The sequence below is a fragment of the Scyliorhinus torazame genome, chromosome 7 (genome assembly GCF_047496885.1).
Source record: "Scyliorhinus torazame isolate Kashiwa2021f chromosome 7, sScyTor2.1, whole genome shotgun sequence".
Classification (NCBI taxonomy): Eukaryota; Metazoa; Chordata; class Chondrichthyes; order Carcharhiniformes; family Scyliorhinidae; genus Scyliorhinus; species Scyliorhinus torazame.
This window is the reverse complement of record NC_092713.1, coordinates 134,616,420-134,628,628: the sequence shown is the minus strand read 5'-3', so window position 1 is coordinate 134,628,628 and position 12,209 is coordinate 134,616,420. Positions and strand designations below refer to the sequence as shown.

General features: G+C 45.2%; 1 protein-coding gene and 1 long non-coding RNA gene across 3 annotated transcripts in view; one reads left to right on the top strand and one right to left on the bottom strand.

Moving 5' to 3' along the window:
* LOC140426580 (uncharacterized) overlaps positions 1 to 3,747 on the top strand; it is a 185,448-nt gene extending 181,701 nt beyond the window's left edge. Inside the window, exon 4 of the long non-coding RNA XR_011948235.1 lies at positions 3,049 to 3,747. This is a non-coding gene — a long non-coding RNA (uncharacterized lncRNA). The remainder of the gene's footprint in view (positions 1 to 3,048) is intronic.
* Positions 1 to 12,209, bottom strand: part of ddr2a (discoidin domain receptor tyrosine kinase 2a) — a 268,687-nt gene that overhangs the window by 22,416 nt on the left and 234,062 nt on the right. For both annotated transcript variants that reach the window (XM_072511516.1, XM_072511517.1), the window contains 4 exons: positions 8,450 to 8,693; positions 3,767 to 3,838; positions 3,139 to 3,275; positions 725 to 932 (listed from right to left, as the gene is read on the bottom strand). In XM_072511516.1, the coding sequence (XP_072367617.1) occupies positions 725 to 932; positions 3,139 to 3,275; positions 3,767 to 3,838; positions 8,450 to 8,693 (661 nt within the window). The remainder of the gene's footprint in view (positions 1 to 724; positions 933 to 3,138; positions 3,276 to 3,766; positions 3,839 to 8,449; positions 8,694 to 12,209) is intronic.

The window sequence follows — 12,209 nt, the reverse complement described above, 5'->3', positions numbered from 1 at the left end:
ATAAATCCTCCTGAATCTCTCCAATTGGCCTCTCCACTATCATCCGTACCACAATAGCAAAACAACTCTTATCACAGTCACTGATGGCATCCAATGTGACTGTGATGAAGACAAACTTTCCTTCCTCATTCTCTCAACCTGTCTTCTGCCTTTGACATGGCTAACCACATCAGCTTCCTCCAACACATCTCCACATTGTGCAACTGGGTGAGACAGCTCTCACCGGGTCCCATGCTTTACCCATCTAATCATATCCAGAGTATCACTTTCAATGGTTTCTCTTCCTGCTCCGGCACACCACCCCCACACACACACTCCGCCCTTTCTCCCCCCCCCCCCCCCCCCCCACCCCCCACCCCCACCCCCCACCACCACCACCACACACACACACACCTTGGCCCACTCTTATTTCTCACCTACATGCTACCTCTCAGCGATGGCATCTGAAAGCGGTGTTAGTTTCTACATGTACACTGATAACACCTGGCCCTACTGCATCACCTCTCAACTCCTCCACTGTTACCAAATTATCATACTGCATCTCCGACACCCAATACTGGATGATCAGAAACATCCTTCAATTAGGAAGTCTGAAGCCATTGTCTTCAGGACCAAATTTCATTCCCTATCTACTGACTTGCTCCCTCTCCCTGGGCAACAGGCTAAGATTAAAAACTATTATATGATTGAATTCAGCAGCTTATGTCGCTTTCAATATCCTCACCTGGCTCATCCCAACTCAGGGAAAATTCTGGAAGCTTGCGGAGCAGCTTTGATGGCTCCTGGTAATCGGGACCGAGCGGGAATATCCGGTCATATGTGGAGTTGGATTCCTGTTCACTGGGTGTGGAGGACTTGTTGTTTATCATGATGGTCTCACTCTGCAGTGAGAGGCTCACCGTGAGCTCATCATCCAGCATTCGGCGTGAAGCCTAAAAGAGAAGCGATCAATCAATGAAATCGGTGCAAATATCATCTGACTCTGTAACCTAACTGAATGGATGATCCATATATTCTATTGATTGGTGTGGATGCTATTACTGTTTCCTTGAGTTTAAACGATAAAGGGTTCATTTGATGAGGTGCTTAAATGATTATAGGAGTCAATAGGTTTAGATAAAAGCAAATCTATTTCCTCTGAAGGGGGTGTCTGGAACAAAGTAGCAGTGCCTAAATATTAAAGCTAGGCTGCTCAGGCGTACTTCTTCACAAAAAGAGTAGTGGAAATTTGGAACTGGCTCCCCGCAGATGTTGTAAAGGGTAGTCCAATTGAAAATCTTAAGAAAAAGATTGATAGATTTTTGTTAGGAAAAGATACAGAAGGACTATGTCACCAATAATAAACAGCAATTTGCATTTATATAGCATCTTTCATAAAACAAAACTGAGGCATTATAAAACAAAATATGCCACCGAGCCGCATGAATATTGGGTCAGATGACCAAAAGCTTGTTCAAAGAGTTTTGTTTCAAGGAGTATCAAAGGAGGAATGCAAAGTAGATAGGCGAGGAGTGTAGGGAGCGTATTTCTGCCCTGGTGAAGAGTTGGTGAAAGGCTAGGCAATTTGGGAGTGCAGGGTGGAGACAGAAAGAATCCGGGATTGGTGTGAACAGCAGGATTTGGATGGAGAGTGATATAAGGAAGCAAGCTGAGCAAATGGATTTAAGATGCAGCTCAGTTATGGTCTGATTGAATGATGGAACACGCTTGAGGGGCTGAATAACAAACTCCCGTTTGTATGTTCCTCTATATGCACACATAATCTAGCTGTATAAATCAACTGGTTATTGATTTGTATACTGCAGGAGCACCTTGAACATACGGTGCTCAGCACCACCTTCTCAACGTCAACTGGGGATGAGCAATAAGTACCAGTAAAGTCCACATCCCCAGAACTGGTTATTTTGCATTTACCCTCTAACATAAAAATAATACAATATCAGATCCCGTAAAATTCTAATCATATAAATTTATGTGCGAGTCTGACGCATGAGCCAGAGTTTTATTCTCCACCCCCCTTCCCCGCAACCCCCCCCCCCACCACCACCACCACCCCGCCCTACAGGTTCAGAGGCAAGGGAGGGGTAGTGGGAGCATAAAATTGCAACTGTTGGGATTTCATCCGGCTTCTAACTTTCCCCAACCAAGACACGATTCCATGGTTGGGCAGACAGAGCCTCAGACAGGAAGCCTATCCATGCCCATATTAAGGCCCTTAAGTGGCCATATCATGGTTTGCCATCCAGGGCCGTTTCCCACCCAGCCTCTCATGATTTTGAACATCTCTATCAAATCGCCTGTTAGGAGAACAGTCCCAACCTCTCCAATCTATCTCATAACTGAAGTTTTTCATCCCTGCAACCACTCTTGTAAACCCCTTCTGCACTCTCTCCAATGCATTCACATCCTTCCTATAGTGTGGCGCCCTGAACTGTACACAATATTCCAGCTGAGGTCTAACTAGTGTCTTGTACTAATTCAGCCTAACCTCCTTGCTTGTCTACTCTATTTCCCTATAAATACAGTCCAGAATACTATGTGCTTTATTAACTGCTCTCTTCACTTGTCCTTCAGTGATCATGCACATATACACCCAGGTCCCTTAAGCACCCCCTTAAGAATTTTACCCCTTATTTTAAATTGTCTCTCCATGTTCTTCCTACCAAATTGCACCACTTCACACTTCTCTGCATTGAATTTCATTGCCACCTATCTGCCCACTCTCCTAACCTGTCTATGTCCACACCAAGCTCGACACTGTCCTCTTTACGGTTTACAATACTTCCAAGTTTTGTATCATGAACCAATTATCATCACAGATTTTAGGGCATGGTTTTTAACCTGACATTGGATGTTGGCGGTAAAGCCAAGAGGAAGGTGGGTGGGTGGGAAACCTGGTCAGAATTGTAGTTCTGGGGTTGAGCGCCATCAGAAATGGTGATCTACCTTCCTCAGATATTTACTGAGACATTGTTCATTCCCAGAATTTCCAATTTGCCCAGTGTACGTGTTTCTGTTTTTACTATCTCTTTGACTTATGCCTTTCAGGTCACAATATCCCACACGGAAGCGGTATAAAGTGCCATTAGCAGCTCCTAAAACAGAACTGGGAAAAATCTTCAGTCAAGACATTAAAACCTTTTCCAACATCTTCTGCCAAAACTGTCGCCAAAGGATGATGACAATGATGGCGACCAGAATGAAAATAATAGCCACCAAGCAACCAATGAGGATTCGGGTGTTGCTGTCGTCCACTTTATGCATTGGGTCGATATCTGAGAACACAATGGGGAAAATGGGAATTGATACGTTGGAGCGGGAATTAGGTACAATTTCAAACTACAACTACAACCATGCCTAAATAACATGCGTACACCTCCAACAGCAACACACACAAATTTCAGATAAATATAAAATGCAAGGAGTATTGTTAAACTGTGCAGCAAGTTGCGGAGGAATCCTCTTACCGGGTATTAAGCTATACAATCATACCTAATCTATGCCACAGAGGAGCTAATCGTGTTAGATTCTGACAATTGGGACAACTGCTGCTATGATTTCATGAAATGAAGAAACAATGAAGAACTATACAACAGCAGTTGTTGCGCGATGATACCAAGCAGATCTTTTACACTCTATGTATACTTTAGCAAAAAGGCGAACTTTTTCAGAAGCAAGAATTTGTTTGGAAAACCAAATGGGGAGCATTAATCGAGGTCTTGTTCAAAGGTCTACTGAGGTTTGAGATAAGTCAATAGCTTCTTACCTATTTCACTGTGGGTTGTGCTGTCGACTTTCACAGTCGGGTAAACCCCTGAAGTGTTGTACATTGCGGTGTCTGCAATGAGAAACAATGGTGAACATATATTAGGCTGATCAGTTGATGAAATTAAATCACACAAGGTTTAGAATTGATAATGAAGCAATGAGCTACTATGATCAAGCAGTTTAATCTCAAACAGCAACAGCAGATTGGATGATGCTGACAAAACAATTTGGTGCTCAGAAATTCTGGAGAAAAGCCCTTGTGCATGCATTTCAGTTAAATGACTTGTTGGCCAACATCTCAGTTCACGGTGGAACAATCTCATTGTCAGGTTTAAGGTGGTGCCAAATAGTAACCTCTGTAGTGATCTCTGTATACATGATCAATCTATGTAAAGCTAGTACAGGCAATTGAACACATGGGGCGGGATTCTCCGACCCCCCCACCGGATCGGAGAATCGGCAGGAGGCGGCGTGAATCCCACCCCCGCCGGCTGCCGAATTCTCCGGCGCCGGGGATTTGGCGGGGGCGAGAATCGCGCTGCGCCGGTCGGGGGCCGTTGGCAGTGGCTCCCCCAGCAATTCTCCGGCCTGCGATGGGCCGAGTGGCCGCCCGTTTTCGGCCAGTCCCGCCGGCACATGTTCCACCAGGTATTTGCCAGTGGGACCTGGATACGCGGGCGGCCTCCGGGAGGTTCTGGCCTTGGGAGGTGCCCCCGGTGGCCTGGCCCGCGATCGGGGCCCACCGATCCGTGGGTGGGCCTGTGCCGTGGGGGCACTCTATTCTTCCACATCGGCCACTGTGGTCCTCTGCGATGGCCGATGCTGAGATGAACCGCCCCTGCACATGTGGTGGGATGACTCCAGCACATGCTGGCGGTCCCGCACATGCGCCAACTCGCACCGGCCGGCGGAGGTCCTTCGGCGCCGGTTGGCATGGCGCCAAGCTCCTTGTCCGCCGGCCGGCGTGGCGCAAACCACTCTGGTGCCGGCCTAGCCACTGAAGGTGCGGAGGATTCCGCACCTTTGGGGCGGCCCGACACCGGAGTGGTTCATGCCACTCCCCGCCGCCGGAGTTGCCCGTCCCGCAGAATCCCACCCATGATGTCTCACTATCAGGACTTATATAAATAGTTTTCCCGCTCCTTCCAAGAGGAGTGTGTATCAGGAGTGCAGAGAGAACAGACATAGGAAAGCTAGAGAGAAGAAGTTATTAGCTATCAAAGTATTGCATTGTATAATTTAATTAGTTATAACTACAATTGTTTATTTGTTTTAGTAGTTGAGTATTAAGTAAAAAGAACTCACAATATTAATTTATATTACTCAATAAATTAGTTTAACTTTACAAGAAGACTACTGCTCATTTCAACAACTCGGCTGGTTCAAAAGAGTAATTTATACATTTCACAAAGTAATATATCAACCTCCTGTCCAAATTGGAGCAAATATCTTTGAAAAAGCCGGAGCTGATGTGATGGACCGAATGGCCTCCTTCTGTACTCGACTGTTCTACAATTTGCCAGGAAATGTAACAAGCGGGCCTCAGAATGTGGCAATCAAACCTCAGCTGGCAGCAAACCTGATGCCAAGTTCTGATGTTGCCCAAGAGATACCACATGAACCTCGACCTGGTTTATGTATTGTGGACAAAGCATCACAAACAGTAAGCAAGACAAGCTCAACAGCATCTAGAGTTCAAATTCAGAATCTTGATTTTCTCATTTGCTTACTATTTCAATTATAAAAAGGTAACAGGAGTCAATGTGTCATTTCTTCCTCATCGTGATGTGATGACTAATCTCAATAGGTCATTCATATAATGTTGCAGCTTTCATAAAGCAGGATCAGATTCCAACAAACGCAAAATACTGAGAATGCTGGAAATCTAAAATAAAAACAGAAAGTGCTGGAAAAAATCAAGATGGTCTGGCAGCAGCTGTGCCGAGGGAACTATAAAGAAGTCATATTGGATTTGAAACATTAAGTCGCCTCTCACCATAGATGCTGCCAGACATGATAAATTTCCCCAGCGCATTCTGTTTTTACTTCAGATTCCAACACGCTGCTATAGTAAGCTAGGGCGTCAATGTACCTTGTAATGAAGTGGACGGCTGCAGATATTTTGCACAATTGCAAATTCCAAGTATAAATTAGTGGATCTCAGCAGTGGAGAAAGAAGTCAGAAGGAGAGCTAGGCCAGTCTCTGAAAGACTAGCTAAACACTGGAAGAGGACTAGGAGCAGGAACCGGAGGGTCCTAAATAGAGGGATTTCATATTCGTAAAAAGAAAGGTTAAGTGTGCACAGTAGCCCAATACATGGCCTTATTATATATTGCCCTTGTATTAACATGAACAATATTTTCCACATATGACAGAAACTTGTTTGGAAATGTTAATGTTAAATATAGTTCACGCTTACATTGTTAGATTAGAAATGAAAATAAACAGTAAATTCCAAGTGCCTCTGTTGAGTGAATAGTTGATACAAATACACTGAGTCTATACAATCGCAAAATAATTGCCAGGCTTACGTTTTATATGCATACCAAGAATGGTATAACTCCCGGGAACACAGAACATGACTCCCCTACATCTCATGAAAATTAAACAACTTGAAATTTTATTGTGCAAAATTATTCACAAATACATAAATGCATGAGTGAGAAATTCCACTTGATCTTTTTGTCAATGAAAGAGTTACCCTATTTAAAATAAATAACTTAATGACTTCCTTCAAAAAGCAAACAAAAGATTTCATGCAAATGCATTCAAGATGTTTGTTACTAATAACAGTGTGATTTTCAACCCGAGGGTATTAAACCCTTTAGATAAAAAGTTTTGATTAAGGTTTTCTCCTCTGAACCCTTACTCCAGTCTAAAAATAGTCTCAAATAAACCATTAATATTTTATTTGTTAAATTCCTTTGATTCCATGTATATAATTCTAAATCAGCAAAGCTTTTCAGAAACCATGGCCAGGATTCTCCGAAATCCCGGCCAAGTGTTGATGCCTGCGTCAACGGGCCTCCTGGCCCAGTCATACTCCCCTTCCTCAGGGGCTAGCACGGCGCCGGAGTGCTGTGCGCTGCTCCAGCGGCGAAAGCCGGCCCTACACGGCCGGCACGGGTCCACGCATGCGCGCCACGGCCGTCTCCGCGCCGGCCCCCGGGAAACATGGCGGAGCCCTACAGGGGTCCGGCGCGGAGGAACATAGGCCCCCCCCCCCCCCCGGAATGACCACGCGCGCCGATCGGTTGACCCCGATCGTGGGCCTGGCCACTGTGGAGACCCTCCCCAGAGTCGGCTCCCCCTGCCCCCCCCCCCCCCCAACCAGGACGGCCCCCACAGCCATAACACCAAGGTAGGACCACACGCGAACGACGCCGGCGGGACTCGGCGAGCACTCGGCCCGTCGAGCACGGAGAATCGCCGCAGGGCCGCTTTCAATGGCTCCTGACCGACGCTGCGGCGACAGTGCCGGCGCAATTGGCCGGAGAATCGGCGGCCCGGCGTCGGAGCGGCGTGGCGCCCCCCCCGGCGATTCTCCGACCCAGCGCGGGCTCGGAGAATCCCGCCCCATTTTTTTGAAACGCGAGTACATCAGAAACACATTTTTAAAAGAAAATAATAATACATTGAGTTTCATCAGGTTTCAGCTACACATGCTCGGTGTTCAGCTATGAGCATCCATCTTACGCAGGTGTTAGGTTTTCCAAATAGGAACTGACAAACCTTTCTCTGTAAGAATCTGTTCTCTCTACAAGCCAGCCTGTCGCTATTTGTTCTAATGAGTATTAACTTCAGTTCTCTCTACAGATGCTGAGCCAAACTTGCTGAGCGTTGCCAGTACTTTTTATTTCTGTTTTACATTTTCAGCATCCACAATCTTCTTTTTATTTTGCCACTTGTTCCCCTATTTGCCTGATCAACTGGTTGCCATGGTTTCAAGAAGTTTTTAATAGGGAGCTTGTTGCCTGCGAAACAAGATGAAGATAGATGCAGGTGGGTGGAGCCAAGAAGCTGTGATGGCGACAGTGAAAAGGAATATTGGGTGAGAGGGCAATCAAGACGTAGAGTATTTGACTCCAAGGTGGGTCACTGAACCTAGAACCAACTGCTACTGAAACACATTTACATTGCAAAGTGAACTTCTTCATTAGAGTGTTGAACACAGCACATGAAACACCTGAGGGGAAGAGGGAGTTAAAAAGTCAAAAGTCACCTCATTTTAAAATCATGTTGGACAATCATGGCAGCCATGTTACTGTGATCTTCCAGATATAGAATCTCTACAGTGCAGAAGGAGGCCAATCAGCCCATCGAGGCTGCACTGGCTCTCTGAAAGAGCAGCCCACCTAGGCCCAATTCCCCACTCCACTCCCGTAACCCCACCTAGGGGCAATTTAGCATAGCCAATCCACTTAAGCTGCACATCTTTGGACTGTGGAGGAAACCAGAGCACCGAGAGGAAACTCACGGAGACACAAGGAAAATGTGCAAACTGCACACAGACAGTCACCCGAGGTCGGAATCAAACCCGGGTCTCTGGCGCTGCCAGGCATCAGGGATAACCACTGTGCCACCGTGCTGCTATGGCAGAGTGGTATGCATAAAGACAAACAGCATCAGAGGGGCGAAATAGCAGAACAATGTTATCAAACTGACATAACTGGGAAATACCTGACTGGAAGGAAATTTCACTGAACATCATCCATATATCAGCAAAGTAGAATCGGCACATGATGGAGTTTGCCATACGGTGTTGTAGCGGAACGGTGACAAAGCGAGCACTTGGATTGACATCGTCTAGAACCAGAACAGATGTAGCTGGGCTTGGCTCCCATTTACCCGGTTCCGAGCAGAAAAAGCATTGCACTTCTCTGAATATCTTCACCGCCTTTGTGAACATATTATTGCAATGGACCTGCAGTGATGGGAGGATAAATATGCCATGATAGATTTGTTTAACACAAACCCACCCCCATCAACTGGTGTACATGCTGTACAAAACTCTTCTTACTTTTAATATGCAACATGAAATTCAACCACAATCTTTTGCCATTTATTCATGAAGCCCAATTTAACATTTTCTTAAACAACGCAAGCTGCCTTAGTAATTCTCAAGTATAATTGAATCTCATGGACACAACTCACTCAGTTATATATAGCTTTCCCAGAGCTTTATGGAAGCTACATTACAATTAAGGAACATATCTCATTAGAAACAAGAGCAGGGCTAGTTCTTTTGGCCAATCGAGCTTGCTCTGCAATTCAATAAAATCACGGCTCATCTGATCATGGCGTAAACTCCACTTTCCTGCCTGTCCTCCATAACCCTTAACTCTCTTATGGATCAAAAATCTGTCTAACTCAGCCTTGACTATATTCAGTGATCCAGCCTCCACTGCTCCCTGCAATAGAGAATTAAGATTAACAAACCTCTGCGGGAATCCATAGAATCCCTGCAGTGCAGAAGGAGGCCGTTGGATCCATCGAATCTGTATCGCCCTCTGAAAGAGCACCCTTCTCAAGCCCACTCCCCTGCCCTAAGCCCGTAACCTCACCTAACCTGCATATCTTTGGACACTAAGGGGTAATTGATCATGGTTAATCCACACACACAGTCACCCAAGGCTGGATTTGAACTTGGTCTCTAGCGTTGTGAGGCAACAGTGCTCACCACTGTGCCACCGTCCCGCCCTTAGGAAGAAATTCCTCCTCATTGTTGTCGGAAATGGTAGACCCCCTTATTTTGAAAATGTTCCCCCTCCCGCTCCACATTTCTCCCACTTGGGGAAACATCCTCTCAGGGACTCAAACCGCCACAGACATATTCTTGCTAGGATTAATTACTGTATCTGATGAGCGAATAGAGGTTTAATACAGGGATAATGTTCAGCAAAAGTGAAACCTTTCTAGCTTTGAGATCTGTGCCCAACTTTGAGCAGGCCTGTGTCAATTTGGCATAGTGATATCTTTCTTTTAAATTGTAATTTATTACAATTATTTGAGGAAGTAACAAACAACATAGATTAAAAAGGAACCTGTAGATGTGTGCAGCTTGGATTTCCTGATGACATTTGATACGGTGCCACAAAAAAGTTCCTACACAAAATAAGAGCTCATAGTGTAGGGGATAACATATTAGCACGGATAGAGGATTGGTTAGCTAACAGGATGCAATGAGTAGAGATAAGTGTATTTAACTGGGACATCCATAGCACTAGGGGTTTGGATGGAGTGAAATTTATCGAGTGTATTCAGGAAGAATTCCTCATTCAATATGTGGATGCCCGACTAGAGAGGGGACAAAACCTGACCTCCTCTTGGGAATAAGGAAGGGGAGGTGAGGGAAGTGTTAGTGAGGGATCACTTTGGGACCAGTGATCATAATTCCATTAGTTTTAAGATAGCTATGGAGAATGATAGCTCTGGCCCAAAAGTTAAAATTCTAAATTGGGGCAAGGCCAATTTCGATAGTATTGATTGGGAGAACCTGTTTACAGGCAAGGGGATAGCTGGGAATTAGGAGTCTTTCAAAAGTGTGTTAACTAGGGTTCAGGGTGAGCACATTCCTCTTAGAGTGAAGGGTAAGGCTGGTAGAAGTAGGGAACTCTGGATGACCTGGGATATTGAGGCCATGATCAAAAGGACGAAGGAGGCATATGACATGCATAGGCAGCTGGGATCAAATGGATCCCTTGAAGAGTAAAGGGTTTGTCAGAGTAGAGTAAAGAGAGAAATCAGGAGGGCAAAAGGGGACATGAGATTGTCTTGGCAGACAAGGCTAAGGAAAATCCAAAGAGCTTTTACAGATACATAAAGATCAAAAGAGTGACTAGGGAGAGAGTAGGGCCTCTTAAGGATAAACAGGGTCATCGATGTGCGGATCCACAAGGTATGGGAGAGGTCTTAAATGAATATTTCTCGTCAGTATTTACTGTTGAGAAAGGCACGAATGTTAGGGGAATTGGGGAAATAAATGTGATGTCTTGAGGATTCCATATATTACAGAGAAGGAGGTGCATCAAGGAAGGTATTAAAGTGCATCAAGATAGACAAATTTCCAGAACCTGATGAAATGTATCCCAGGACGTTGTGGGAGGCTAGGGTGGAAATTGCCGACCCCCGAGCTGAGATATTTAAATCATCGACAGCCACAGGAGAGGTGCCTGAAGATTGAAGGGTAGCAAATGTTGTGCCCTTGTTTAAGAAGGACTGTAGGGATAAGTCCGGGAAATAACGACCGGCGAGTCTTACTTCTGTAGTGGGTAAGTTGTTAGAAGGTATTCTGAGGGACAGGATCTATGGGCATTCAGACAGGCAGGGACTAATGAGGGAAAGTCAGCATGGCTTTGTAAGGGGAAAGTCATGTCTCACAAATTTGATTGAGTTTTTTCAAGAGGTAACCAAGAAGGTAGATGAGGGCAGTGCAGTCGACATTGTCTACATGGACTTTAGCAAGGCCTTTGACAAGGTACCGCATAGTAGGTTGTTGCAAAAGGTTAAATCTCACGGAACCCAGGGCGAGGTAGCCAATTGGATACAAAATTAGCTTGGCGACCGAAGCCAAAGGGTGGTTGTGGAGGGTTGTTTTTCAAACTGGAGGCCTGTGACCAACGGTGTGCCTCAGGGATCGGTGCTGGGTCCACTATTATTTGTTATATATATTAATGATTTGGATGAGAATGTAGGAGGCATGGTTAGTAAGTTTGCAGATGATACCAAGATTGGTGGCATAGTGGATAGTGAAGAAGGTTATATAAGATTGTAACAGGATCTTGACCAATTGGGCCAGTGGGCCGATGAATGGCAGGTGGAGCTTCATTTGGATAAATGTGAGGTGATGCATTTTGGTAGATCAAATCAGGACAGGACCTAGTCAGTTAATGGTAGGGAGTTGGGGACAGTTACAGAACAAAAATATCTCGGAATACAGGTTCATATAGCTCCTTGAAGGTGGAGTCGCAGGTGGACAGGGTGGTGAAGAAGGCATTCAGCATGCTCAGTTTTATTGGTCAGAATACTGAATACACTTGTTGAAATTATACAAGACATTGGTAGGACCACACATGGAATACTGTGTTCAGTTCTGGTCACCCTATTATAGGAAGGATATTGTTAAGCTAGAAAGAGTGCAGAAGAGATTTATGAGGATGCTACCGGGACTTGATGGTCTGAGTTAAAAGCAGAGGCTGGATAGGCTGGGACCTTTTTCCCTGGAGCGTAGGAGGCTTAGGGGTGAACTTATCGAGGTCTATAAAATAATGAAAAGCATTGATGAGGTGGATAGTCAACGTCTTTTCCCAAAGGTAGAGGAGTCTAGAACTAGAGGGCATAGGTTCAAGGTGAGAGGATAGAGATACAAAAGAAACCAGAGGGGAAATTTCTTCACACAGAGGGTGGTGAGCATCTGGAATGGTCTGCCAGAGGCAATGGT